Source organism: Exophiala mesophila, assembly GCF_000836275.1.
Source record: "Exophiala mesophila strain CBS 40295 unplaced genomic scaffold supercont1.5, whole genome shotgun sequence".
Classification (NCBI taxonomy): domain Eukaryota; kingdom Fungi; phylum Ascomycota; class Eurotiomycetes; order Chaetothyriales; family Herpotrichiellaceae; genus Exophiala; species Exophiala mesophila.
Window position 1 is genome coordinate 2,857,684 of NW_015622508.1, and position 26,939 is coordinate 2,884,622.

General features: G+C 51.1%; 11 protein-coding genes across 12 annotated transcripts; 9 read left to right on the forward strand and 2 right to left on the reverse strand.

Moving 5' to 3' along the window:
* Positions 1-1,588: 1,588 nt before the first annotated feature.
* PV10_07711 (uncharacterized protein) lies at positions 1,589-2,533 on the forward strand (the record flags this gene model as incomplete). Its single annotated transcript, XM_016372643.1, has 1 exon — positions 1,589-2,533. The coding sequence occupies one exon, from the start codon at positions 1,589-1,591 to the stop codon at positions 2,531-2,533; it is 945 nt and encodes a 314-aa protein (XP_016221975.1).
* Positions 2,534-3,055: 522 nt separating this feature from the next.
* Positions 3,056-4,277, forward strand: PV10_07712 (uncharacterized protein; the record flags this gene model as incomplete). Its single annotated transcript, XM_016372644.1, has 1 exon — positions 3,056-4,277. Exon 1 carries the CDS (start codon positions 3,066-3,068, stop codon positions 4,275-4,277), a length of 1,212 nt encoding a protein of 403 aa, XP_016221976.1. The 5' UTR covers positions 3,056-3,065.
* Positions 4,278-4,696: 419 nt separating this feature from the next.
* PV10_07713 (uncharacterized protein) lies at positions 4,697-6,941 on the forward strand. Its single transcript, XM_016372645.1, has one exon. It carries the CDS (start codon positions 4,900-4,902, stop codon positions 6,871-6,873), a length of 1,974 nt encoding a protein of 657 aa, XP_016221977.1. The 5' UTR covers positions 4,697-4,899; the 3' UTR covers positions 6,874-6,941.
* A 448-nt stretch (positions 6,942-7,389) lies between these two features.
* PV10_07714 (uncharacterized protein) lies at positions 7,390-9,613 on the reverse strand. The gene is made up of 4 exons (XM_016372646.1): positions 9,305-9,613; positions 8,786-9,189; positions 8,425-8,711; positions 7,390-8,319 (listed from the first exon to the last, which is right to left on the reverse strand). The coding sequence occupies exons 1-4, from the start codon at positions 9,422-9,424 to the stop codon at positions 7,424-7,426; spliced, it is 1,707 nt and encodes a 568-aa protein (XP_016221978.1). The 5' UTR covers positions 9,425-9,613; the 3' UTR covers positions 7,390-7,423.
* Positions 9,601-12,836, reverse strand: PV10_07715 (uncharacterized protein). Its single transcript, XM_016372647.1, has 3 exons — positions 12,198-12,836; positions 11,831-12,148; positions 9,601-11,777 (listed from the first exon to the last, which is right to left on the reverse strand). Exons 1-3 carry the CDS (start codon positions 12,472-12,474, stop codon positions 10,336-10,338), a joined length of 2,037 nt encoding a protein of 678 aa, XP_016221979.1. The 5' UTR covers positions 12,475-12,836; the 3' UTR covers positions 9,601-10,335.
* Positions 12,837-13,276: 440 nt separating this feature from the next.
* PV10_07716 (uncharacterized protein) lies at positions 13,277-14,419 on the forward strand. The gene is made up of 2 exons (XM_016372648.1): positions 13,277-13,521; positions 13,595-14,419. The coding sequence occupies exons 1-2, from the start codon at positions 13,333-13,335 to the stop codon at positions 14,327-14,329; spliced, it is 924 nt and encodes a 307-aa protein (XP_016221980.1). The 5' UTR covers positions 13,277-13,332; the 3' UTR covers positions 14,330-14,419.
* A 144-nt stretch (positions 14,420-14,563) lies between these two features.
* PV10_07717 (uncharacterized protein) lies at positions 14,564-16,592 on the forward strand. The gene is made up of 2 exons (XM_016372649.1): positions 14,564-14,852; positions 14,908-16,592. Exons 1-2 carry the CDS (start codon positions 14,617-14,619, stop codon positions 16,310-16,312), a joined length of 1,641 nt encoding a protein of 546 aa, XP_016221981.1. The 5' UTR covers positions 14,564-14,616; the 3' UTR covers positions 16,313-16,592.
* A 960-nt stretch (positions 16,593-17,552) lies between these two features.
* On the forward strand, positions 17,553-19,236 carry PV10_07718 (uncharacterized protein). The gene has a single exon (XM_016372650.1). The coding sequence runs from the start codon at positions 17,815-17,817 to the stop codon at positions 19,168-19,170; it is 1,356 nt and encodes a 451-aa protein (XP_016221982.1). The 5' UTR covers positions 17,553-17,814; the 3' UTR covers positions 19,171-19,236.
* A 241-nt stretch (positions 19,237-19,477) lies between these two features.
* On the forward strand, positions 19,478-22,282 carry PV10_07719. Of its 2 annotated transcripts, XM_016372651.1 has the most exons (3): positions 19,478-19,595; positions 19,676-21,254; positions 21,308-22,282. In XM_016372651.1, the coding sequence occupies exons 1-3, from the start codon at positions 19,566-19,568 to the stop codon at positions 21,817-21,819; spliced, it is 2,121 nt and encodes a 706-aa protein (XP_016221983.1). In that variant the 5' UTR covers positions 19,478-19,565; the 3' UTR covers positions 21,820-22,282. The 2 variants fall into 2 exon arrangements, with proteins under 2 accessions (XP_016221983.1, XP_016221984.1); XM_016372652.1 differs by having other exon boundaries at positions 19,478-21,254.
* A 1,177-nt stretch (positions 22,283-23,459) lies between these two features.
* Positions 23,460-24,960, forward strand: PV10_07720 (uncharacterized protein; the record flags this gene model as incomplete). The annotated part of the gene is made up of 4 exons (XM_016372653.1): positions 23,460-23,603; positions 23,682-23,891; positions 23,951-24,551; positions 24,624-24,960. The coding sequence occupies 4 exons, from the start codon at positions 23,460-23,462 to the stop codon at positions 24,689-24,691; spliced, it is 1,023 nt and encodes a 340-aa protein (XP_016221985.1). The 3' UTR covers positions 24,692-24,960.
* A 284-nt stretch (positions 24,961-25,244) lies between these two features.
* Positions 25,245-26,939, forward strand: PV10_07721 (uncharacterized protein; the record flags this gene model as incomplete). Its single annotated transcript, XM_016372654.1, has 2 exons — positions 25,245-25,530; positions 25,579-26,939. 2 exons carry the CDS (start codon positions 25,245-25,247, stop codon positions 26,937-26,939), a joined length of 1,647 nt encoding a protein of 548 aa, XP_016221986.1.

Genomic DNA, 26,939 nt, shown 5'->3' on the forward strand with positions numbered 1-26,939 from the left:
TCCTGATAACGTGTGGGATCTTGTAAGAGGTTGAAGAGCAGACGCTTCGACTCTAGCGACTGAGCCGGCTCGTACGAGGCCGCCGCCACAGGCATTGTGAGTCGGTGCATGACCTTTCGACCCCGTCGCCATCGGTCTGGGAATAGAGGAATTAACAAACCACTCCACAGACAGCTCAGGAGCAGGTTAGTGGGTTTAGATGACGCACCATTGTAGGGCAGAAGGAGAGGTCGGAGATTGTCAGACAGCAACTCGGCTGCCATGACACTTTGCTCTCGGGACGAGTAATTATTACCACGCTCTCGGAGGAGGTCGTTTGCAATCTTCTCGGAGGAGATGACAACATGTGTACTGCCTCCCAGGCGAAGCTGATAAAGCGGTCCGTACTCGTCTCCCCATGCTTTGAACTGAAGCCAGGAGTGTTTTGCGGGAATGTCAGGGAGATTTCCTACGATTGGGTACCCTGTTCTAGGTCAGGAGGATAACTCGACGGTTGAAGGAGGCCACTACTAGTTCAACCACATACCCTTGGGCCCTGGTGGGAGAGATGTGCCTTTGGGGATTGCACTTGAGCTGCGAACAAATTGCACAAGAAGCAGCAAGATAGAAATGGTGCCGAGGAGGACAAGCCCCTTTGTCACAGGGAACTGCTCGGCTAGCGAGTTGAGTGTGTTCGATGAGGTTATGACTGCCATCCTGCGAAGCTGATCCAGAGCTTGACCAAAGTTGGAATAAAGCGTTTAGACCCTGATTCATCTGACTAGGGCACTATATAGACAGCTGCAAAGAATCTCACTATCCAAGATAAAAGAGGGATACCTAGATATCTTGTAGCGGCAGAACGGGGTTGGCCTAAGCCCCACGACCTGGACTCGTTGAGCAATCACAAACACGGTTCCAGCAGCGATGGGCCCATTCAATGCGAACGTCTTCACTAAATGAAGTCACTTCCGATGTGGGGTTTCCCCGCGTCAGATTCTCATCCGGGTGAAGGATCAAGAGCTCATCAAGGCGAGTTTGTGGGGGAGAGAACCAGCAGCTCACTCCGCACGTATGGTTGGGCCGGGGCCGAGGAGACGTTGTATATGGGGTATTACCGGTCTTCTGAGGGGATACGAGATCGACTTACGCGTTTGCATGCTAATTGTAGGTCAATCAATAGCTACAACCGAGGGGCCGAGGGAGGTCATGGAGGTGAAACCGTGGCGGCGGGCCTGGCTAAGGGCCCCTCAGCGCGGGTGATCCGTTCCAATAGCATATCAGGACGAGGCCTAGCATGTACAATGTCCGCACATGATCAAGGGAATTCGTTTGCATAGTGACACTGTAGATTCGACGAACCCGGGACGAAGGAGACGATATTACTGTCCTCGAATGAGCAGAGAGTCTTGGGCGACTAACTTGCTCAGGGCTTAGGGTGCTTACGCTTGCCCTGGTCCCCACAATTTTGAGTGACGTCGCCAATGTTGGCAAACATCATCAGTGGGAATATTCTGGTCCTTTGTAGCTAAACAAGACTAAGTATCGCTTTTATCTGTGCATAAGGCCACCCAGACGTACCGCATGCCCAAAGATAGCCTGACCACCGATGGTAGAAGAAGGTAGCATCGCCCTACCGCCATCTGGACCGCCGCCATTATTGACGGAGAGCCAACTCGTGGATCTTGCGAACCAGGGATGGATTAAAATCGAACTACCCACCGAGCTCGGGGTGAATCTCACAAAACTATTTCAGCATTCGACTTCTTTCTTCAGTCAGAGCAACGATGTCAAGAGAAAAGAGTACCCACGAAGCCGGGGCACCGAGTATGGCTATTACGAGGTTGAAGGCGAAAAGGAGTACGTGACGTTCCGTCGGCACGTGCACAGCGATGCGCACGAAACAAAGTCGGCACACTTCGAGCAAATGACAGCTGTGGTTTGGGAAGAAAGTGCCAGGATTCTATATAGGATTCTCTGTGATGTGGCACGAGCTAGCGAGCTGGACGTCTCGGTTTGGGACGATATCCTCGATGGCACGCTGAGCATGCCACACTCTGACCGGCAGATGACAAATACTCTTCTTCGCGTCTTCCGTTATCTGCCTTCATCGGGACATGCAGAAGCGCACACAGATCTTGGGCTTTTGACTCTGTGTATTGGAGACAGCCATGGGCTACAGGTCCTGGACAGAGATCAATCTCTGGATGGTAGGTCCGTCTGGATCGATGCTCCCGCTACCACTAGCTCTGCTACGGTTCTGGTGAGTGAAACGCTGGGAATGCTGTCGAGTAGGACGATGAATACTGGTATCCATCGCGTGGTTGGGAATCCGAATGGGAGAAGCAGTGCAGTATTTGCCCTTCGACACTCGTCCCGGCATCGTGTTGACCTCGGACTGTTTGGAGGGGAAGGCAAGATCCATCCCAATGAGCTTTACAAGGCGATGGAGGTAGGCAAGGTCAATATCAATGTGGTCAAGCCGGAGATGGACAGGCAGTATAAGGTGTTTCATGCCGAGCAAGGGAATAGGGATGTCACGGGACAGGGTTGAAATGGCATTTCGCATTCTTCTAGCTCATATACCGGCACTCCTCTGGCTAGCGAGTCTCGTTTGCCTCCACACATGACCTGCTACAGGAGATCCTCGTTTAATCACTTTAACGACGGTGAGGCCCAAACGCTGCCATATATAGATCTATGGACCGCCGTATGTTTTCCCTCTACGGGCGAGCATACTGCTACTTGGGAACGAGGAAGCCTTCGAAAGGTCGACTCGAAGAAATCACTTCACCCTCCTAGGTTATATACATATCCTTGAGGTCTTCCCAAGAGCCCCCCGCCCCGGAAGATGCAGTTGGGAAAGAATGACAGAGTCAACAGGATTGACGGTCGCAGCTCTGCTCGCGGACGGTCTTGAACGATCTGAAGATCAGATTGAAAAAGCCTTGTCACATCTGCATCAGAATGTGAGGACGATTCTTGCGCGTCAGGTATGTCGGGAGTATGACGACAGTGTCTTGCCCAATCAACACCCAGTCTGTCAATTAGAAGGTCATGAGCAGCTTCTTAAAACAGTTGGGAATATGGATGTTGGACAGGCGTTGTTTACAATGGCTCGAGTCTATGATGCTGGTCATATTTTCGTGTGCAAGAACCGGTCATTGGCACAGCGGAAGAAACCTCATGATGAAGCATTACTGACCCATCCTGTCATGGATGTCAGCCGATTGTCACAGCAGATTGTGGATGGCTATGATTACTGCAATAGTGAGGTCACTTTACAACAGAGTGCGGGCAGGAGAGGGGTTTTAGAAGCAAGCTGGACGCTCGTGGTGCCAATGAGTTTCGACCATCTTCCTGTGCTTGATTCTTTGGGTGGGCTACTTCCAGGCGAGACTCGCAGTGGCCGTTATTATGCAGGGATTGGAGGCGGTGGTGGTTCTGACGTTATTAGCGCCAGTCTTTTGGGTCATTTGCTAAGAGCCAGTGGCAAAGAAATGAATCTTGTGGTGTCGACACGGACTTGGAGGACTGGGTCACAGGGTGCCAAAGGAAGTAAGATGGGTATCAGGCGAGAGATTCATCAACATGGGGGGCAAGCGATGCTAAACAACAGCCCAGTTCCAGGGACATATCGAGTCACCAAAGAGACATACAGCGAAGGTCGAGACCTTGAGACTGTGCCCGTTGGTCACCATAAGGATATTTACCTTGTGCTGGATCAGGGAGAGGAGGGCGAGGACATTGACGAACACGAGAGGAGTCAGCTTGAGCAGCAGTTCCGCGCCGTAATGGCGCAGCACCAAACCCTCGACACGATCATCGCGGTAGACACGGGAGGAGATGTGTTTGGGGCAGATTCCACGACTTTCAGCACCCCAGACCAGGACCTTAGAGTGCAGCGAGCATTGTCCCATCTTTCCAACCTCTATCCTAGTCTGGTCACTGCTGTACTGGCACCTGGGGTGGATGCGCCCAGCAATGCCCCAGACAAGGCACAGATGGCTGGGGGCAAAGTATACAAGCTCTCGTCTGAGGAGAAGGATAAGCTGCTGGGGCTGCTCGGCGGTGAGTATCGCATGGATGGCTCAGACACCGGACGATTTGGCAAGACAACCTTGAGCCTACAAGAGGCACTGAAGGGCATCCGTGGTTGGGCATGCCTCAATCTTCCAGGACATGTGGTAGACACGTGGGAGAATCCTTGGAGTTGTTTTGTGTACATCAGAGATTGCATGACTGACATTGTGTTGATGCCTCTAGAGGGGCTTTTACCGTTGATAGAGGCAATGTAGGGAATGATCCATTTCCCTTCCAGGCTGAGGTACCCTGGGTACCTAGTTATCTCTATCGCGGGGTTGAGTTTGACGTTGTACCCGCCTGATAGGGTCTAATCAACAGCTGCCCCTCCCACGTATGGGCGACCAATGGGTTGTGATGATAAGTAACGTTAAGTAAGCTTGCAGCCCAGAGGCTTGTTGGTTGGGGCCCACCGGACTGAATAGCCCCCGTTTATCGGCCCGAGCCCATGCTGATGAGGATGCCCCGGGTGTCCCCCAATGCCCCGAGGGCCTCCTCGCCCCTCGGCCCTCCTTATCGTTGGTTAGGCGGTGAGATCTTTCCTCTCGGGCATTGGTTCAACGGCTTTATGACTCCATCTGGCAGAATCTCTCGCTTCCAAAATCTGTCACTTTTTTTCACCTCCAACTTTCCACGTCACTCGTTGTCTCTCTGTTTTCTCTCATGCTAATTCTCGCTCTCTCTTCCCTCCTACTCACCGCCGCTTCGACGATGTCCGCTGTATACACGAGAATCCTCACCATGACCTGAAACTAATGCATACCACAGTGACTTCCTCGTCATGAGTCATTCCTTCTACTTCTTGAACACTCAAGCCAAACCACCCTCACCACCATCATGTCTGCCGCGTTGGCAAGGGCTTGTGTGCAGCACCAGCACCCACCCCCACACAACATTGCTGCTGATGCTCTGAGGGCATTCTTGAAATCACATCCCGCTACTTTCTCTCAGAAACGCACCTACTCAGCCCAATCAGCCCAGAGCCCTGACCATGAATCCCATCCCCGCCATCCCATTGAGCCACCCCACCAAAGGAATTGGCCGGCTGAAAGAGAAAGACTCAGATTGGAAAATAGAGAATTCTTCACAAGCCTCCTCAGTTCTGCTGCCACGAAAAGAGATGCCAAAGCCTACATCACTCGGCTGAAGAACCCAGAGAAAGCCATCGTACCCTCAGCCACCCCTACCAACCCTGCTACTCGCCCTGCCCAAACCCAAGTCAACCTGGGTGGCTTGTTTGGCCGGGCACGAGCAGTTGAAGAAAGTCCCATCTTCTCTCACAACCAGGACAACATCGATTTTGCTCTGGAAGAACAGGAGACTCTGCATGTCGCCCTCATCAAAATCAGCAACATCACGTCCATGTCGGATTCCATTGTTGCTGGTATTGCTAGGACTCTGTCATCCTTGTCTCGTTTGAGCATGGCACCCTGCGTTGTTGTCGACGAATCGGATACTTCAAACCAGCCCCCAACCCGCCAACAGGTCTCAGCTGCAGCTGATAGACTTGTCTCTGCGATAGAGAGCTATAGTCAATCTGGTGCCAGGATCATTGATAACGCCTTGAGCCTCGGGTCGGATGGCCGGCCGCGTGTCTTCATGCGAAGGCTACTGACACGTCCGCTGAGAAGAGGGAGGATTCCCGTTGTTGTGCCCATTGCTTACTCAGACCAAACCCATCAGGCCATCAACATAACTGCCGACCAGGCTCTCGTTGCCCTGGTTCGAGAACTCTCGGGTTATATCCAACCCCGAGCCATTACCCCTGACCAGCAAGCCCAGTCAACATGGAAGCCCATCTCTGTCGACCGTATCATCGTTGTGGATGAAACAGGCTGTATCCCAAGCACCAAATCAATCGACAAAAAACATGTCTTTGTGAACCTGTCTCAAGAGTACTCTGCCTTGCAAGAGGAACTGAGAAGTTCAACAGATGGCAAAGTCTCGGTGAGACATGCGAGCAACCTACGCATGTTCCGAGATGCTCTACAATTACTCCCTCATACCTCTTCAGGTCTCTTGACTACCCCAGCCGCAGCCGCCAACATAGACAAGGAGCCCACCAAAGCAATATCCTCCGTCGGCACCAGACGACAAAAGAACCCTCTCATTCACAATCTACTGACCGACAAGCCCGCCTACTCGTCCTCCCTCCCTAGTGGAAGACTCGCCCAAGACACCTCCTCCTCTTCCACAACCATGTCAACCTTTATAAAAAAAGGCATGCCATTGATCATTCTACCCCACCCGGATGCCCAAGTCTGGAAGGCCACAAGCACGCCTCGACTCAAACTCACTGATCCGCGCATCGATCTCAAACGACTCACCTATCTGGTGGACGATTCCTTCAACCGTCAACTCGATGTGGAAGCATACCTGAGACGGGTTAATGATCGAATTGCGGGAGTAATCATCGCGGGCGAATATGAAGGTGGCGCCATTCTCACGTGGGAAACTCCTCCTGGCGCCTCGGATAATGACCATTCCCGCCTGGTCCCCTATCTCGACAAGTTTGCCGTGCTCAAGAAAAGCCAAGGTGCTGGTGGTGTAGCAGATATCGTCTTCAATGCCATGGTGAGAACATGTTTCCCCAACGGCGTATGTTGGCGCAGTCGCAAGGACAACCCGGTTAATAAGTGGTATTTTGAACGATCCAGGGGGACTTTCAAGATTCCTGATACTAACTGGACCATGTTCTGGACCACCCCAGATCTCTTGCTGGATCAAAATAGACAAACTTTTCTTGACTATGAAGGAGTTTGTCGAACGGTGAAGCCCACGTGGGCCGATGGAAAGGTTGTTGTTGATTAGGAGACAACAATGAAGACATAATAATACAGTAGTAGGTACTGTAAATACCAGGTAAATCAGTAGTACTGGACTTACTTCTAGATACCTACCTAAGTACTAACTTAGTAAGTTAGTACTTTATATAAAATAATGCTATCGGAACGAATTATTCGACATTTTGGTAGTTGCTCCGTTCTCGTGGCCATAATGCCAAGAGCATTCTAGAGACTAAACCCCATGGGGAGATTTAGTGGCACGGTAGCAGGCAGGCACGCTGGGTAGCTCCTTCCTTTTTAGGCATTTTGATGCTCCTTCCTTCCCTCTAAGCTTAAACCTGGATTTAACCTAATCTGATCTGATTAAGAACTAGGTACTTGAATTTGATGCGGATCAAGACCGAGTCGGAGCTTGGGATCAAGTACCTATAAAGGAGTCTTTGAATTTATATGCACTCTTAAGTAGTAGGTACTTAGGTACTTACTAACCTACTAGGTAAGTAGTAGTACTTTACCTAGGTACCCAAGGTACTTAGGTAAGTGCTCCCTTCGTACTACTACTACTACTAAAATTATTAGAATAATAGTGATTTCTGCCACCAGGCACACCGAGGATTCGCAGTATTATCAGGCCGAGGTTCGATATACGTGACGTTGATTGCCAGCATGGTCGCGTTTTCGCCGTAGATCGGAAAATTAGGCACTCCAGGACCATTAGGATCACCATTCTTTGCGAAATTGACAAGAATCGCCTGGAAAACCTGTGCCACGGGCGCGAGCAGCCCCAATGCCAGGTTCGACCCTTGTCCGTCGTAAAATGTATATGCAACATCCTGGCCGTGGAGGGCAGGCGGGACCTGGAACATGTACGAATACGTCTGGTTGTCGAAGCCGCGGTTGAGATAGTCGTTATTGCACACAAAGCTGCCTTCCTGGACGATGAGCAGAGTCCGTTCCAAGGCGCTGGAGTACGGCTGCGTGCCGTTATATTCCGCTGGGTAGATTTCGGTGACCAAGGTCTCGACCACCTCTGGCGGCGCGCTGGCGTACATCTCGCTCAGGAAGTCTGTTAATTCCTCGTTCGTCTGGACGAAAGGAGGGCTGAATGAAGGTGACTCGAGTGTGTTGTGCCCGACCATGACGCTCACATTCTCCGCAAACGAGCCTCGTGCCAGTGCGAGGCCCGGGAGAGATGGTGCAAAGACTCCATCGACAACAGGGCCATACACCAGGTTGCTGTATGATGCGGTGAGGACTTGGAGAGCGTTGGCCCGGATTACAGCTTCCGACGACAGATTGCGTGCCTCGGCGATGGTGCTGACGTTGAGAAGAGCCAGGAACTCCTGTGTCGTGTTCTCCTGGGTGTATTGAGACGTCACAGGTGCGAAACCGGGAGATTGAACAATGGCCTTTTGGAACGGAACTCCTCTTTCACCTCCAAAGGCGGTGATTTGATGTTCGACTGAGCCACCTACATGGACGAAAACACAGTGGTCAGTGGACTGTCTGTAAGTATATATATGCCCTGCCTGAAAATGGGAGCAATCAAATCTCCCTCCTTGAAAATTGAACTCACCTCCAGCAGATTCTCCCATGATGGTGACTTGATTCGGATCTCCACCAAAAAGATGGATGTTATCCTGAACCCACTCCAGAGCCAGGCGTTGATCATAAAGCCCAGCATTGGAGACCCCGCCTTCTGCTTGAAGCGAAGGCCCAGCCAAAAATCCAAAAGCGCCGAGTCGATAGTTCATTGCGACATAGATGATGCCATCCCCTCCATCTGCTCGACTCGCGTTGATCAGCCCGGCCGGACTTCCATAGCTGTTCTTCTCCCCTGCAACGTATCCGCCGCCGTAGATCCTGCAGGAACACGTAGTGTTAGATCTCAGACATGGACTTAAGGTGGTGTTGAAAAGGCCTTCGAGAACACATACCAGACCAACACAGGAGCACCAGCATTTTGACGCTTACGCCGAAGATTGTTAGCATTATCAAAGATGGTCCTCGGTACGATGACGTCGAGAAAAAGGCAGTCTTCAGAGATGCGTGGATCCGGTTCCTCTTCTGATGAGTTCACACCGCTCGCCAACAAGGCTTGAAGCTCTTGTTCGGACTCGGTGAAGTTGAATGAGGACAAGTTGCCAGTCACGTATGCGCGTGTGAACTCTGTGGCAATGAGACCCCAAGCGGGATATGCTTGAGGGCAGATTCTGCCCACGCTGCCATTCTGAGGTGTCTCGTTTCTTCCTTCTGGTGCCACAGGAGCGGCAAACCGGAGCTCGCCAACGGGAGCTTGCGCATATCTGATATTGGAGAAATTGTAAAGCTGAGTGGTTTCCTGTGTACATGGTCAAAAAGTACTTCTTGAAAAATAATGATGGAGACATTTCTAAGAACCAAGACAGTAGCAATTGAATGTCTCAATGTCCTCATAGTCTTCGAGTAATGCTCACATTAAGACTGATGGCCTGATGTATTTCATAGCCTAAGTCCACTTGCGGCAGTGTCCCTTGACCAACAACAACTCCTTGTAGGGCTGCTATCAAACCCAGCGTGTATATGTGTCGAGCCATGGGTGACCTCAAGAATATACAACACTCGATAAGGACTTACCCGGATTGTACTATGGTTGTTGAAATCCTTATGGCACACGTGCAGTGCTATGGACCTCACCTTCGACTTCCGCCAGATGAGGAGGCGGTCTTTCGCATTTAAGCTTGCCGTGCACTGATTGTCTGGGGAAACCCATTGGCATAATGACGCGGAGCTTCAGTCCAACTTTATTACAGCGCGAGGTCGATAGTAGGATCTGGGATGGACTTACTTCCTCTCATGGCTAGGCTGAATCCCATGTGTGGAGCTGTTACACGTACACCATCGATCCTCGGCTCCTAGGAGATTCAGCGACGTTCTGCATGTGGCAGCGAAGTCTTCTTGTGCAGGCCACTAGAGCGGTAGACTCGATCTCTATGCCGCTAGTGGATTTGTGTCGTCACGAAAACTCTTGTGATAGGCGACAAATCGAGCGGAAGAGGAACATAATGCGGGGGATAAGCTAAAAGATCCACCTCGTCCGAGGCGCCGAGAGTTGCGATGAGATGGGCCGAGGTCGGAGGATGGGCAAACTCCCAGGCACCAACCTTGGAAAATACGAAGCAAACACACCACAGTGCTAGCCTGGGCTGCTGGGACGATTACTTGCTCTGTATGGTACAGACTTCTCGGAAACGGCGGTCTGACTCGGCCTTGCCCTAGTCTAGTCTAGAACGGAGTGGTTGTATTCGTGTTCGTATCAGGGTATATGTATGGAGGCCTCATATGGGCCTCGAATCGCTAGACAAAACGAAAAAGGTGGTTGTAAAGAAAGGAACAAGACATGGTGCACGACGTCTCTGGAATGTTTGCTGTCGCTGTGCAGCATGTGACCCCCTGCATGCTCGATGCGGTGGGACGAGGCCCCCATGTGTCGCATGACGGCATTGCTTCATTTCTCAGTCAAATGAGGCTCGATAGCGTCGTCTACACCAGAATTCGAAGGCTGTTTGTCTGCTATCGGTACGACTGAGTCCTCGGTCGTTGGTTGAGTGGAAACCACATTCCTTTGGGGAGCCTCGGGACCTTTCTTTCTCAGCCTTTGTACGTCTCCTCGGAGCAAAGCAACGAGAAACACTTCCTCCAGTATATCAACGCTTGTAGATTTTGGAACATCCTCCTGGACCTCTTCATCAGCATGTTGCGCACACTTGCCATCCTCGCGTGGTGGCGGAGCAGGTTCATCCGCCCCTTGCTGGGATTTCTTCGGAGGAGCGACGATCCAGACGTTTCCAAGCGCCATGGTACTGAAAACGGTAATGGCCAGGAGAGGCAATATCGAAACAAAGGCCCACATCGTCGCATTGGCTCCTTGAGCGCGGACTATGGCCTGCTCCTCTGCGGGAAGTTCGGAAACGACCTCCAAAGATGATTGCTGGTGCAAATCGATGGACTGACCATTGATGGCAGTGCCAAAGTAAGCAGACATCTTGTTCTGAAAGACTGCCCCCATTATGGTGAGACCGACAGTCCCACCAAATGGCATGGCGAAGCGCAAGAGGCTGTACACCGCTGCTAGCTGGTTACGAAACATGCCTGCGAGGTGGAGATTTGCCGGCATGAACCTCATACCGGTACCTGCACCTGCAATGAACATCATCCCATTGATCAGTGGCACCCGACGGGCTTGAACGGCATAGCAAATGACTCCAATACCGATGGTTTCGATAACGGTACCAATATAAAGCGGCCAGAAGGTCTGTCGTGGCCATTTGTTGCAGATGAAAATAGCGAAGATGACACCGAACCCTAATCCAGGAACATAGAAGAGGAGTTGCTCTCCAGCATGCGATGCTCGATATCCCTCAACCAAGGTGAAGTAAATTCCGACAAAGTAGAAGACGGAGAACAGTGCCGTGCCACTGCCAAACGACAGAAAACAAACCAGCGAAACATCCTTCGCCGATAGAATGCTTGCAGGAATCATAGGAGTCGTCCTCGGTAGACGCTTGTGAAGGAACCCGCCAGAAGCCAACGAGAGCTCCCATGCGACGAAGCACATCATCATCACCACACCAATCGCCAAAGAAGCGATTACAGCTGAAGATGACCATGGGTACGTTGAACCACCCCAGGCGGTGCCAAGGATCACCAAACCGACACCAGCAATGAAGAGGAAAATTCCTCCAAAGTCTAGGGTCACAAGGCCAGACCCCAGGACCTTGATTCGGCTCACGAGACCTGAGGTCGGCTCAAAGGTGATTCTGCCCGGCAGAAGCTCGTTTCGGAGGAGGAAAAGGCCCGTCATGCTAACTGCAGAGAGACAACAGCTCAAGGCAAAACAATAGCGCCAGGAGGCGTTGGTGAGGTATCCACCAATGACTGGCCCAATGCCTGGAGTCGGAAATCAGTATGGCTTTGTAACCCACAAAGGGCCCTCGACTTACTATAGCCGACCCCGCCCATCATCTGGAAGATGCTTGTGTTGATGGACTGCTCCTTCAGCGTCACCTTGTCGGCAAGTATGATGATTGTGACATTTTGGACCCCAGCAGCCCCAATTCCCTGCAGTGATCGTCCAAGGAGCAAGACTCCCCATACAGGAGCCGAGGCGCAGAGAACACTGCCTGTGGCCACCACCATGGCGGAGAACATTATGGTGGGAAATCGACCGAAAGTATCGGCCAGTTGGCCATAGACAGGAATAAAAGCCGTTGAGGTTAATGAAAATGCAGTGACAATCCAGCTGAGTTGATTGAATCTGTCTGGAGGATTGATTAGCAGGCAGACGTTGTCTTGCTTTACGAGACTCACTGAAATGTGATGCGATGCGCGGCAATGCGGTTGCAATGACGGTCAAGTCTAAGCTGGCATCGAGGAACGCGGGCAGCAGGCACAAAATAATCCTCCACCGGTACTTTCTAGCAGCACTCTTTTCTTTGACACATACTGGGCACTTCTTTTTCTTTTGGGACCCATTAGTGACTGTCGAGGACGGGTTTTGGCCAGTCGTGTCCAGTTGTAAATTTTCAGCCTTGGACAGCTGGCGCTGTCGTCTTTTCTTTCGCAAGTATCGGTACGAGGCTATCATTCTGGCAGATGCAGAATGCTACTGCAGTGTTTGACTGCCGACCATACGAGATTTGATGCTGAAAGGGGAACGCCCAATATACATATTATTTGCCCACCTCGCAGGGTCAGGTCAGACTTTGTGCAACGGAAGAGGGCCGATGCAGTTGTTCGCTCAATACGCCGCATCGAAACAATGGCACGAGATGTGACATTAGGACACTGGAGAATGCTTCAACCCGACCCACTGGCGCGATCATCTTTGGACGTTGACGAGCTTGTCGAAGACAAGAGGTTGGCTAGAGGAGATGAGGAGTGGGCGGGATTGGCGTGGAATTCGCACATTACGCCTTACTAGGACTAGATTCTGGTTGGCGAGTAAGGATGATGGTTCGAAGCGTGTGGGATTCGCAGATTACGCCTTATTGGGACTAGAGGCCAGTTGGCAAGCAAGGATGATGGTTCGAATCCGTTGTCCCAAACTTGGAGGGACGTGCGAAGGCAGACTTTTGGTGAGGCAGGCTCTTGCGGCTTCCTCGAAAGGGATTGATCGATAGCTGAATGCTGGTAGATCATAATTAATTGTGTATGCCAATATGAGATGAGATGAGAAGATGCTTCAACATGCAGAGTCGATAGTTGACTCGAAGAGAGACGAACAACCAGCAGATTAATCACGTGACAATTATACACGCGATCAAGGCAAATGCCCCGCCGAATTGAATTCCAGCATGTCTCATATACTTCGCCGTGGTCATCTACTGCACAACACTAATTATTCAAATGCAGCCTCTCTCTCCTCCTCCCATCGATCCCAACAAGTAGTTGACTTCTCATCTCACGAGCGCATCGCTGGTCAACATCCCAATTCTCAGCAGGGATGCCGATATGCATCAACTGTAGTACTCCTGTCAAGAACTTGTACACCACTTATAGCAAAGCTGACGATCGAGCGCTGGGCAAGGGTGTCCGTCTCACACAATGTCCCAATTGCAAGCAGTTCGCTGATAAATATGTCGAACATGACTTTGTTGTTCTTTTCATTGATCTCGTTCTGATCAAGCCACAAGTGAGTACAGGCGCCTTGGAGAGTACGAGGATGTGTCTCTCCGGCATGGCCTGAACCTACTGATCGATCAAAGGTCTACCGGCACCTCCTTTTCAATCGACTGGGTCGGTCAGACAATAAATTCGACCCCAGTATTCTCAGACTCGGGACACTGCTGGTCCTCTTCGACGTCTACATTACATGGGCACGTATTGAGAGGGCCGGGCCCCTAGATGGGAGCGACCATCCCAATTCTCGACTCACCCAATGGCCGATCCTCACTCAATATATCTTCTTCCTGACCATGAACGTCCTGGCCACAGTCACCCAACATGGCATCATCCGAACGTTGGTTCGTGTCTTTGTTGAAACGGCAGAAGAACCTGAAAGCATGACCCAGTCACCACCGACAATGTCACCAGACACGAAGCAAGATACCAGGATTCTAGATACCGTTCGACCGGGTAACGCCAGCCCCAGCGCCATCAGCACCGCCCTCCTCGTGTCGAGCTGCTCCAAGTTGTTTCCCATTCTGCTAGTAATCTGGCCAACCGAGGCCAAAGATGGGGATCCATTCGGGTTCGCGTTCCAAGCAACAAATTACGTGGGCTGGGCAGTCCTTCTCAATAACATCGAGGCCCTCTTGATTCTCCTCAACTGTGGGTATAAAGTAGCCAGTGGTCTGGCATTGGCTGGTGTGGTTGCACGTTGGTTAGTCGAGGGATGGGTACTTAGCCTGGTCGGATTGGGACTGGACACAACTCCTCTAGGTACGTTCTTGGCTGCGTTTGCCTACATGAGGAGATGTCTCAAGATATTGTTGGCCTGATAACGAGGCAAAATGCATTGTGTTGTCTCCATCGAATATCGTAAAGGCTGCAACAGCCATCCAAATAAACATGACATGATAGAACGGGTGGTGAATTTATTCACAATAATCAACAAAGGGACTTCTGTCCCCTGCGGCATCTGAGAAGTCCGAAGTTTACCCGGATGATCCAACTTCTGATATTGTATCACTACATGCCTACGCGCGATTCACCGAAATACTGTCGACAAACTTCCCACGCGACCTATGCCCAGTCCACGCGCAGGCAGTCAACCGGGCCTTTCATCATGGAGGAGTCATCTGGACGTGGTCACCGGGAGAAGAAACCTAGCGAAAAGGTGAAAGAGTTGGTGTCTCCAAAAGTTGACCGCATTGAAGACGACAAGCCCGTAGCCCTTCCAACCTATGTTGCGCCCAACGATCCCAAGTTCATCCAAGACCAAAAGGAGGTGCCAAAGATCTATGATCACGCAAAGTTTACAGTTGATGGTCAGAAAGTTGAGTTTTATTCACTGGGAACACAGTATGTTTACTCTCCAACCCATTCTTGCAGAGAGCAATGGACCTGACATGCACAGCATCGAGAGTCGAGAAAAGCGATATTATATTCGCGCCAAACGAGATCCGAAATCGTTCTACTTCCACGCCGACGAAGCACCGCCGCGATATGCCCGCCTCAGCGACGAAAACCATCCCCAATGCGGCGTAGAGAATCTCCGCAACACCTTTACGAAAGACATGTTGGGCAAAACTGGAGAGTTTGGAAGCTACACAACGAGAGCCAATGTTTTTGCACGAGAGGGCAGATTCTTCTTCGAAGCCAAGGTCATCAGCCAGGCTCCTCCTGGGAGAGAAGAGCCCGACCGAGCACTGGCCGATACTCAGAACTCGGACAGATCGGCCACCAACCGTGGTGGTCTCAGAGTTGGCTTCTGCCGCCGAGAGCATCATTGGAGTGAGAATCTCGGGGGCAATGCATACAGCTATGCCGTTATTCTGAGAAGTGGCCGGGCTCGAGAGTATGGCAGTGTGCGTTTCAACACTCTAATGTATCACATGCAAGGCGAAAACGGCAGAGATCCGGACGACCTTTCTCCTGGTGATGTTGTCGGACTAATGATTACCCTCCCTCCACTCGAGGTGCAGAAGAAGGTTATCCAAGGCACATATAACCCTGCCGAATACCCTCATCTCAAATGTGGGCCGGCAAATATCAAGAAGAAAACGGGAGGAGGGAAGAAGGTGGCCAAATCCGGCTCGAAACTTAAGGAGGGCGATGCCGTCAAGGTCAAGGACGATAAATATCGGCCTTCAAGCGCGCAGACGGCATTGCGGGCTTCACTCAAGCCTCTGCCGGGCATTCCAGTTCCATCGGCGCACGACATTATCCGAGATCGAAACCCCTTCCTTCACCGCGGCATGACCTACTTTGAATGTCCCGAATACACACCAAGTAACGATCTGACACGACCAACACTCAATTCCAAAAACAAATCTATCAACCCCGAGACAGGCAAGAAATATGATCTACTAACAGACCCGCACCCGAACCACGAGCTTGCCCACCTCCGCACACTGCCCGGGAGCAAGATCGAGCTGTGGGTGAATGGCAAATATCACGGAGTTGTATGGGAGCATCTCTTTGCTTTTCTACCTCCGGCTTCGTACGTGGACAAAGGCAGTAGGACTGTCACTGGCAACGGCGACGTGGATGACGGCTTACTGGGCTACTATCCAGCCATCAGTCATTACACGGGAGGTGCCATTGAATGCAAATTCGACGGGCCGTGGTGGTACGGACATGAACAGGACGGCCCGCAATACCCGGATGCACGGCCCATTGGCGAACGATATCAAGAACAGATCGTGGAAGATTTTGTCAATGATGTGGTGGATGAAATATACCAGGAAAATCTGTACAATGATCCAGATTGGATGCGGAAACGCGTCCTCAACGCGCCCATCAACGTCCAACACAACTGAGACGCGTTCAACAAATCGATCGATGCTTCTCGGAGGATTCGTCCATACAAGAATGAACCTACGATGCTCGTGGTCCGAGGCAACAAAGAATCGGTTGGATTGTTTGACAGGCGTGGCGTGAGGGGGTGGTTGACAGTGGCACATGTCACGGCTTGGAAGCAGAGAAAAACTTGCTTTAGATGCTGGACTGAACGAGATACCCCTTGAGTGAGAATAAATGATCATCGTGGATTCATGTAGCAATATCAGGAACAAAAAGTTACAACAGCCACCATGCGGTTAACGATAAGATGGCTTCGGACTAGTAGAATTCCGAGATCCTCCGTACGGAGTAGATAAGACACCCGTGTGGGAATACATTGGGAATGAAGGCTGACTGTACCTGCATCTCTCCCGTATTATTGTTCTTTGTGTCTTGATTGAACATGAGAGTGGCTCTTTGGGTGGGCAGATTGAGGTCCGATCACCGGCAGATAAGAACAACTACCCGACCTCTCTACATACTACTAGCTAGATACGTAAGTGAATGGTCTCGAAGCCGAGCGTTCGAGGGCATGCGTGTATTTGTTGGCATAGGAATTCCCCTGCATGATAATTGACAGTGGTCAAAGTGTGTTTGGCACGTGTCAAGGTTGGTGGTGGCACCACAGTGAAGCCATTCTGACACATGTAACATTCATGGACAAAGGGGAGATGACTGAATTGCGGCTGATGCAGAGACTCTGTTCCAGACAGTCACGACGGTCTAGAGGCTGAGCTGAGAATTTCAAGTGGGCTGAAACCAAAATGCAGTAAGGGAGAAGCTCGAAGTGTGGAGCGGATGACGACCGCCTGAAGGATGGCGCCTTCAGCAGGGGTTTGAGATCCCTTCAGGCAGTCCAGATGTGCAACAGGGGCGGTCGAATTAGGCATGGAGCTGCTCATGGAGGCCGATCAAAGGAGCTGACTGGTGGACCGAAATAGCGACCCTAAGGTCAAACAGGGAAGCCCAGGGGGCCAACGGCCCTTGAGACCCACGAGCCACGGAAGCCGATTGAGCCACTGAGCCCAAGCGGCCCCAACAAACATGCAGTGATGCAGTCAGTCACTGTAAGGACTTGGCTGATGGTGCCACTCGTGGACATTTCGTGGCATTCTGGTAGAATCTCTGGGAAACTGTGCCAAGCCCCAATGGCCCCTCATCATCCCTCGCCCCCTGGATCTGAACACCTGGCCTTTATTTATCTTGGTTGCCTGCTCTCGAGCCACTTTCCCATCTCTCAAACTTCATCTTCTATCTCGAATCTGATTCCAACCCTGAAGGCCTCTCTCCACTATTCATTTCACTGCCTGGCAGTCCAGTCATGCGTCCACCTTGAGGACAGGTGGTCATTGTAGGCCATTTTGTCTCTCAACCCAATAAATCCAGTCACCCAAGCATCACACATCCCAAGTTTCCCACCTCTGGGACCACACGTTCACAAATCAGTCTTTGTCATCTTGACACCGTGGACAGCTACGACATGATGGACGCCGCTTCTCCCTCTAGCACCTGTGACTCAATGTCTGTCACCAACAACAACCTCCCATATCCAAGCCCTCCACCCCAATCAGAATCAGGAACCAGCCCTGCACCATCAGATCATTCATCCAAGAAGAAGCGGAAAGCATGGGGACAGCCAGTACCTGAAATAAAACAGATCCTTCCTCCTCGCAAGCGAGCCAAGACCGCCGAGGAGAAGGAACAACGCAAAAACGAGAGAATCCTGCGGAACCGAAGGGCTGCCGACAAGTCCAGACAACGCCAAAAGGCAGCTGTCGCCGACCTCGAAGTTCGCCAAATCCGAATCGAACAGGAGAATGCCTCATTGAGGGAGCTGCTTGCTCGCTACGAGTCACGCTTTGGCAAGCAGGCAGATTTCCCCACCCCTGGACTTGAACACGAGGAGTTGGCCAACGGAGAATCAACGCCAATTCCTCAAAACAAGGCCTCTCCCGCTCCTTCATTATACGCCTCACCCTCTGACTCCGAACAAACCCAACCTACTCTTGTTCAATCAGATTCAACATCGCCCCTCAAGCTCGAGTCACCAGCTCTGGCCCCTCAACTCAACCTCATCCATGAACATTCGGAAGCAGCCTCTGCTGACCCGATGGCACCCTTCTCCAGCTTCCCTAATGTTTCCGGCCTGACACAATATCCTGCCGTGATATTGTGTGACCTGCAGTGTCAGCCGGAAACATGGGCTATCAAGCTACCAGCGGTGTCATCCGATCAGATCTCCCAGCTTGGGCTCAGCTACCTTCTACAGGTGCTTCAGACCTTGACGATCTTTCAAACCTTCTCGACGACAACGCTCTGGCCGCTATGCAAGATCTTCCAGATTTTGGCGCAGAAATTGTCCATGACGTCAACGGATCAGGATTTTTCTTCCATTGTGACCAATTTCCCACTAATTCATTCTTTGATTTCGATGCCTTCGACACCGACCAGACCGGCAGTCTTCCGCATGAAGCTTCTGAGCCGACTACTCACATGCAGCCCACACATGGCGCGCCTCTTACTGGCAGCGACAGACCGGGCTTTGCAGCAAGTAGTTAGCGAGGATGGCTTCGCTGAGGACCCCGATCGTCGGTGGACATGGTCGAGTCTCATGACAATCAAGTGGGTCATTATCAGGTTGGAGAGAGAACATCGCAAGATCCGACATCAAGTGTCGACCAATAGTGATGGTTTGGACGCGTTGAAAATCATGGCCGGGGTTGATTACCCGGCTGTGGCCAGGAGCTCTACGCTGTGGAAGGGCGTTAACTCAGAATGTAACATTAGTACTACGGTTAGAGAGGATATTTTGGCGACGGCTCAAGTAGCACATTAAGATAGTTGACAAATGAGGCTATCCTCTATACGATGAAATGCAAAAGCAGATTTTAAAATTAATCAAGGCTTCCCCATGGCTTAATTGATGCTTCGATACTGATTGACAAGAAGACGTACGGAGTAGATTTCTCAAAGCCCATGATATGTCCCGACCCTGACCCTGACCCTGACCTGACAACATCCGCGCACGTGCAGAACGACGGAACGACCAATCGACAATTTAGTCACGTGATAATAATATCTTGGCGGTTTTCATCGCGTGTCGCAGATTCGCTTTTCGCTTGTCTGGTCGGCGCGGCTTCATTGATCAGTTCACTCTACCCTTCCCGATTCCAGTCCCATCCAAGGTCGACACTCTGCTTGGCTGTGATCGCAGTCGCAGACCAAGCGGCAATGCCTCCCTTCAAGGATGAGCATGTTCTCGTATGTCTCATGCAACCCCGTTCCCTCAAACCAGCCTCTTTCCCAACGCAGTTGTTGACCTTAATCCTTCAATCTTCTAGATCATCGCGCCCGGATCGCAAATCACCGCCGCGCAATTAGGCCTTCCAGAGTCCTTTACCCCTCCCAGATTTCGGTTTCCTACGCGCATGTTCCCTGGCATCAACCCTGGAGAATGGGAGCCTTTGAAGATCCGAACCAAGACTGTAACGACTCAGAAACCAGTCCAACCTTCCACCAACGGCGAAGCATCAAAGCCTGAGATCCCAAATGGTGACGTTGCCCCTTCTACCGATGTGGAAATGAAGGAGGCGCCTCCTGAGGCTCCCCCGGCAGACGTACCGACTGCTCCTGAGGCCGACGTCCCCGTCTCAGTCCAGGAAGAGCCCCAGGCAAACCAACCAGAAGGAACCTTACCCGACGCGCCAAAGTTAGAACCTGAGGAAGCGACCCAAGAAATACCACCTGAAGTACCTCAAGATGGCGAAACTGCCGCTCAAGAAGAAGCCCCTGCAGAAATCGAAGAAGAAACCACAGAAGTCTACGAGGACGATCACTGGTCGGTTGAAGGCGCGGTTTATCCTATTCGAGATGGCCGTATCGAAAATTGGTCTTGCTTCTTTGCTCTGTTGTCGCATATCTACAACATGATTTCTCCTCCCTTTCACATGCCGGTCTTGTTTATCTCGCAGCCTTGTTGGTCAAGCCGTGATAAGGAGATGATCACTCAGTATGTATTTGAGAACTGGAAGATTCCGGCGTTCTGCCTCATGGATGCTGCTCTGACTGCCGCATACGCGTACGGAGTTCCAAATGCACTGGTTGTTGATGTTGGTCATGGTAAAAGCGATGTGACTGCGGTGACCGACTTTCAAATCAACGATGCTGGTCGCGGTGTGGCGATTTCCCAAACTGGTGGCGAAGCAATGACGAAGAGGCTACAACAGCTGTTGGCCGACCGGGGTTTCACTGATGATATGGCCGAGCAACTGAAACGGAGTCCAATCTGCGAGATTCTTCCTCTAGGTTATGCGTTACCAACTTCTACCGAGAATGGAGTAGCCAACAACCCCGCTGCCGCTGCATCGACAGGTGCCCTAGATTCAGGATCTAATATCAGAGATTCTGAGGGCCTTCGTCCGGGCCAGGTACCTCGTGGACCAGGATTTGGAACTGCGGTGGGTGAAGAAAATGGCAATGGTGATAACGAAGACGATGATGGAGTTCTTGACGTTGCAGCAATCGTCGCGCGTGATAATGCCGCCGAGCTACTTGCCAAGCGAGAGAAGGAGAAGGCAGAAAGAGCCGCAGCGAAAAAGGGTGGTGGAGCGGAGCCTCCAAAACCGGCTCGGTTACGAAATTCCGAAAAGACTCGTGCATCTTTCACCTACGTGGAACTGCTCCCCATTGAAGAAACAGAAGACGAAACAGCCGTACCAACAGCTCGCAAGCGAAAACGCGAAATAGAAGTTGGATTGGAGCGATTCATGGCTGCAACTCCAGCACCTGGTTATGCGGATGGCATCGTGGATACTATTGCGGAAGCCATCCACCACACCGTTCTCAGTGTTCCTGAAATTCAATCCCGATCTGCTCTGTGGGACAACTTGATCATTCTGGGCAACGGCAGTCGGATAAGAGGTAAGAAGTGTCTTTCTCGCACGAATATTTGCAAGTCATTGACCTAATCACAGGATTCACCCATGCTCTCCTTACTACCCTCAATGCACGATATGTACTATCTCCTTCGACAGCCACCATCTTCACCTCCGAACTACCTTCGAACTTCACCACCCCCGTTGCAACTCCTGGTACCAATACCCCGATCCCAGGCCAAGGAGGATATCCCAATCATCCTGCCGGTGGGCATGGGGTGAATCCTCTCCTGGTAGCGGCAACGAAGAACATGATGCAACCCAATCAACATCTCCAAGTGTCCGGTCAAATGATGCCGGATCCTAGCATGCAGCACAGCCATCGCGGATTCAGCCAGGTACCCACGTCTATCAAGACAGTCAAGCCTCCAGATTATTTCCCCGAATGGAAAGACCCCAGTGTATCAGGAATGGAAGAGGCTTCCTTCCTCGGTGCCCAAGTTGCAGCCAAGGTGGTCTTTATTGTCGATCAAGGAAATTCCAAAGGCTTTCTCACTAGAAGCGACTACAATGAACTGGGCCCCACTGGCATCCACGATTGTGCCTTGTGATTTCAGGGATTTTCTTTCCAATGTTTTAGGACGACAAGGGGAAAAGTTTGTAACAATCACCATTCTGGACTAGAAGGCGCATGTGAGGGCAGAGCGTGAAGATCAGCATTCTTAGAGGCAGGACATCCCTGAGAGAGGCGAGTCTGTCTTCTCAGGCTGGCCAGGCCAAGGACCCACATCTCTTGAGCGAAGCACTCAAGAAGCGACACCGGGGAGTTCAGGGTTTGGAAGAAAAAGGGGCCCCTCGGCCTCGTCGTGGGAGGCGGAGGCATGTTGGTTCTGGGGGTTATAAGATGATGAGATATGAAAGGCCCGTCCAGCATTCACCAAGAAGATTTTGATGGACGGGACAATGAGAAGAGCTACCGACTGCTCAAGTACTGGATAGGTAGATGAGTCGACTGGTAGAAGCAAGAGTGAAGTGCTGTACAAGTATAACTAAATACCTATGCATGGCGACAGATCTATCCATTGATGTTTGATGTTTGATGTTTGATTTTCGATATCTCCATGTGATGGCCGTCGTGGTGCGAAAATGGTCGATATGATCGATCATCGACCTCCTCCTGAATCGTCAATGTGATAGTGATTATTGTACCTTCAGTATGTTGTATCTGATACCTCCACTCGTCCCACATCTCCACACTTTCTTTCCCCAGGTCTTCAGCTACTTATGCAGATATATATATATACACAAGATATATTGTCCTCGCCGACGTAGTGTGGGTTGATGAATGTGGTTGAACGTGTTATGCTTACTATCTGTACATATGTATATCTTGCAGTGAGGGTAATAATATTGACGCTGGCGCTGACTATGAGATATTAAAGGCAGGTATGTAAGTGGCGGACTTCCTGTCTAGATACATACTTACCTTGCAATGGTGATCAGTCAGTTCATCGTATTCACTTCCCTCCCTTCCCTTCCCGTTTCCCCCTCTCGGCCCCCTCCTCTCCTCGAGCATGGATCTCTCCGCCTATAATGTAATCAGTCCCTATGATCAACATCCCCTCCAGGCAATGCTGGCATACTAGGCTTTCCCCCCAGGCTATACAAACAGACGTTACGCTACCCCGCATGTCCAGAATCTTGATCTTTTGCCGACTTCCCGAGGCAAGTTTCTCCAATCCGTTCTAAGAGCAATATGCTTGTAGTGGAAGAGAGATTATAGTTTCGAGGGACAGGGAGGGAGGTTGGGGGGTCATGTTATTGTGCATGCCATGTGTGGCAAACCCCCCAAAAGGAAGAGGGTTGTTTGGTTTCATCACAAGAGGTGAATTTGCATATAAAATACTAAGTAGTCTCGAACCTGCTTATATGCTCCACCCAGCAAACGAACGTCCAATACAACACAGATTCTGGTCATCAGTATTACGATTGAAAAGATTTTGGAAGGGAAGCCTGCTAACCTGGTCCTCATATCCCACAAGTCAGATCCCTGTGGAATGGAGATTTGATTTTGAGGTATCACACCGTTGTCGGAGAACCACGATCCGTCGTTATCTACGCGAGTCTGTTTACATCAAGCGACCACCCATCCACCAACTTGATCGACCTAGGGACTTGTGTCCCATGTTAAACTCACAATTGGTAGCAATCTAAGCCCAAAACCATCACGATAAGCCCCCAAATCACCAAAATGCCACACGCCACAGACACAGAGTACCAGCACATCAAGGTGACTCAGTTGGCCCAAACATTTGGAGCAGAAGTAACTGGTGTCGACTTTTCTAAACCGGTCGAGCAATATGTCTTTGATGAGATCTTGAGGGCGATAATTCATGTATGTCATCCATCCACAATCCAAAGTAAATCGGATTTTGACCACGAGGTGCCTGCGACTGACTCGAGTATCATATAGTATGGAGTACTCGTCTTCCGGCACGCCGAATTAGATGACGCCCGCCATGTGGCCTTTGCAGCGCAGTTTGGTGAACTGGATGACATCAAACCGTATATCGCAATGGGCAGGAAGAATCGACTCCCTTTCGATGAGTTGTTCGATGTCAGTAACCTCGAAGACGATGGGTCTTTGGTCAAGATTGGGAGTAGGCGGGAACATATGGGCTTGGTTCGTCTCCCTTGCCGAGCAGGAAAACAAAAGGTTAAGTGGAATTAATCATCCACCAGGGAAACTCCATCTTCCACGTTGATTCAAGCTTCAACCCACGACGGGCAGGTTATAGCCTGCTGCGGGCACACCAACTGCCGCCTCCAGGCCATGGAGGCAACACCGACTTTGCAGACACAAGAGCTGCATACGACGAACTGCCTGAGGACATTCGAGCAGAGTTGCAAGAGAATGACTACATCGGAGCCCACAGCCTTATGCACTCGAGAAAGAAGGCGGCGCCAAGAGACAGTCCGTACCTCAAAGATGTGGAACCCAACGACCTCCCGTTCGGCCGACACTCCATCTTGCAAACTCATGAACCCAGCGGCCGACCAACCATGTACATTGCCCATCATTTGCATCATCTGGAATACAAGACACCGCGGTCGAGTAGATTTGTACCGACATCGCAACAACCCTACGAGAGGGTGCCAGAACAACAGGGCACTGAGCTGATCGAGAAACTGCTAGACCATGCTACCCAAGACAAGTATGTGCTCAGTGTCGAGTGGCAGAACCCAGGTGACTTGGTAGTTTGGGACAACACAGCAGTGATGCATAGGGCCGGTCAAGGCACGTTCCAAGAGAAGTATGCCCGTGATATGAGGAGAGCAACAGGTAAGTCCAAGTCCAAACCTGCGGGTCACCGTGACCATCATGAAACACGGTCTGAAACTCTTGATCAATTAGTTCATGACGGCAGTAAAGACGCATGGGGATTAAATGAGAGGACGACAGTCAGGCAAGGTCTGCCATAAAGGAGACAAGTCATGGGAAGGTGCGAGTGTGAGGAGGGAGATGTTGGTTGTGCCTTCCTTACGAAACCGACACCCACATGCTCATTTTGCTCATTTGCTCTTTCCTCTCCTACCTTTTCAAACCTCTCCTTCGCGCTTTCCCTGCATACTGGGGACCTACTCTGTATCTTTCGATATCGACCGACAGTTCTTGTTCATCACATTGGAACTCCCAGTGTGTCCACCAGATGCTTCTTTACTCATCAATATATTGTCTTGTCTTAACATTAGCCCCCCACGCCCTCAGAGTCTTGGTAAACTCCGCACTCGGCGTCAGATGAACTCCCGAAGCTGACGATCCCGCGAGACCCTCCATTGGGCCCCACCAATCAATCCCACCATAAGATGTCACCATGTACCCCAACTCCTCGTTCCCCAAGTTTGTATATCTTCTTGCGAATTGACTCCGCATTTCATCTGAATGTTTGGATAAGAACCGTCACTTGTCTTTGTCTTTGTGAGGCGCTCGTCGTAAGCATCGTTCATTGCTCGTGTGAAGCCAGATGCAGCGACCATGTCATTCCTTTTAGACCAGCGTTCATTGCGTGCAGTTTCGCCTCTGATCGCATGCAGCAAGAAACAGAGTCACTGCTTACAGATTTATGTATCGAGACCAAGATCTTTCACCTCCTCTCGAGCCCTTCGTCAAGAACAAGAGAGCCCCGCCGAACAGATTATAAACTCGATAAATTCCCGGAACCGAGGGTCTAAAATCTACCAAAGTGCAGACGATGCCATCTCAGATATCCCCGATGGTTCTACCGTGCTGAGCTCCGGCTTTGGTCTTTGCGGTGTTCCAGGTATAAACAACTTCTTCACCACGTAAAACTATCACTGATGTGTTCCAGAAACCTTGATCGACGCATTTCGCAAAAAGGGAACCAAGAATCTCACCGTGGTCTCAAACAACGCCGGCGCAGGAGACCATGGCCTCACAAAGCTCTCCACAAGTGGGCAAATCGCTCGCATGATCGTCTCCTTTATCGGCAACAACAAGCCCTTGGGAAAGCAATACCACGACGGCAAAGTGGCCATTGAGCTCTGCCCACAAGGCACCATCGCCGAGCGCCTGAGAGCAGCAGGAGCTGGTATCCCTGCATTCTTCACAGCGACAGGCGTGAGTACGCTGATACAAACCGGCGGAATCCCCCATAAACTTGGACCCAAAGATCCTCAGACAGGGAAGCATGCTGTGGTCGAGCCTGGACGACCACGAGAGACCCGGGTTTTCGGTGATAGGACATATATGATGGAAACAGCACTCCAAGGAGACGTGGCGATTGTCCGAGCATGGAAAGCTGACGAAGCCGGCAATTGTGTCTTCCGTACCACGACCAAAGCCTACGGCGTGCTCATGCCCAAAGCGGCCAAGCTGGCTATTGTCGAGGCTGAAAACATTGTGCCCGTGGGATCGCTGGACCCGGATCACGTCGATCTTCCTGGTATCTACATTGATCGCATCGTTCCCGCCACGTCCGAAAAGCACTTTGAGAAGCTCGTTCTTGCTCCATCCGAAGATGGTACCCAAGATACCAGCGAGGAGGCCATAAAGCGCAATCGGATTGCTCAACGTGCAGCAAAAGAATTGCACGAAGGATTTTATGTCAATCTGGGAGTCGGAATCCCAACACTAGCCCCGTCATACCTGCCGCCACAGACAAAGGTATGGATCCAATCAGAAAATGGTATTGTTGGCATGGGACCTTATCCAGCAACCAAAGAAGATGCAGATCCTGACACGGTCAATGCCGGCAAGGAGACAGTTCTGCTGGTGCCTGGTGCCTCGACATTTGACTCTGCCGAGTCATTCGGCATGATCCGGGGAGGTCATGTTGATGTGTCCCTTTTAGGGGCCTTACAGGTGTCGGCAAGTGGTGATCTTGCCAACTATATCATCCCCGGCAAGGCCTTCAATGGTATGGGAGGTGCAATGGACCTCGTCAGCAACCCCAGCAAGACCAAAATTGTGGTCTGCACGTACCACACAGACAAGAACGGCAACAGCAAGATTCTGGACGAATGTGAGCTTCCACTTACCGGCAAGGGAGTGGTCAGCACTATCATCACCGAACTGGCGGTGTTTCAGGTAGATCGTCTCGGTGGAGGAGGGCTGACTTTGACCGAAGTGGCTGAGGGATTGACGGTGGAGCATGTCAAAGAAAAGACCCGAGCCCGGTTTGCAGTGGCAGACGATTTGAAAACATTTTGA

What these genes read in the sequence shown, in the direction of transcription:
- PV10_07713 (XM_016372645.1), top strand. Translation starts at nt 4,900, where the DNA reads ATGTCTGCCGCGTTGGCAAGGGCTTGTGTGCAGCACCAGCACCCACCC.
- PV10_07714 (XM_016372646.1), bottom strand. Translation starts at nt 9,424, where the DNA reads ATGGCTCGACACATATACACGCTGGGTTTGATAGCAGCCCTACAAGGA. An exon ending in ATCAGGCCATCAGTCTTAAT is followed by an intron (nt 9,190 to 9,304) that starts GTGAGCATTACT and finishes CCATGTACACAG; the next exon opens with GAAACCACTCAGCTTTACAA. An exon ending in CATGGGAGAATCTGCTGGAG is followed by an intron (nt 8,320 to 8,424) that starts GTGAGTTCAATT and finishes TCGTCCATGTAG; the next exon opens with GTGGCTCAGTCGAACATCAA.
- PV10_07715 (XM_016372647.1), bottom strand. Translation starts at nt 12,474, where the DNA reads ATGATAGCCTCGTACCGATACTTGCGAAAGAAAAGACGACAGCGCCAG. An exon ending in GCGCATCGCATCACATTTCA is followed by an intron (nt 12,149 to 12,197) that starts GTGAGTCTCGTA and finishes TCAATCCTCCAG; the next exon opens with ACAGATTCAATCAACTCAGC. An exon ending in GATGGGCGGGGTCGGCTATA is followed by an intron (nt 11,778 to 11,830) that starts GTAAGTCGAGGG and finishes TTCCGACTCCAG; the next exon opens with GCATTGGGCCAGTCATTGGT.
- PV10_07716 (XM_016372648.1), top strand. Translation starts at nt 13,333, where the DNA reads ATGCCGATATGCATCAACTGTAGTACTCCTGTCAAGAACTTGTACACC. An exon ending in TCGTTCTGATCAAGCCACAA is followed by an intron (nt 13,522 to 13,594) that starts GTGAGTACAGGC and finishes GATCGATCAAAG; the next exon opens with GTCTACCGGCACCTCCTTTT.
- PV10_07717 (XM_016372649.1), top strand. Translation starts at nt 14,617, where the DNA reads ATGGAGGAGTCATCTGGACGTGGTCACCGGGAGAAGAAACCTAGCGAA. An exon ending in TTTTATTCACTGGGAACACA is followed by an intron (nt 14,853 to 14,907) that starts GTATGTTTACTC and finishes TGACATGCACAG; the next exon opens with CATCGAGAGTCGAGAAAAGC.
- PV10_07718 (XM_016372650.1), top strand. Translation starts at nt 17,815, where the DNA reads ATGATGGACGCCGCTTCTCCCTCTAGCACCTGTGACTCAATGTCTGTC.
- PV10_07719 (XM_016372651.1), top strand. Translation starts at nt 19,566, where the DNA reads ATGCCTCCCTTCAAGGATGAGCATGTTCTC. An exon ending in TCAAGGATGAGCATGTTCTC is followed by an intron (nt 19,596 to 19,675) that starts GTATGTCTCATG and finishes TCAATCTTCTAG; the next exon opens with ATCATCGCGCCCGGATCGCA. An exon ending in CAACGGCAGTCGGATAAGAG is followed by an intron (nt 21,255 to 21,307) that starts GTAAGAAGTGTC and finishes ACCTAATCACAG; the next exon opens with GATTCACCCATGCTCTCCTT.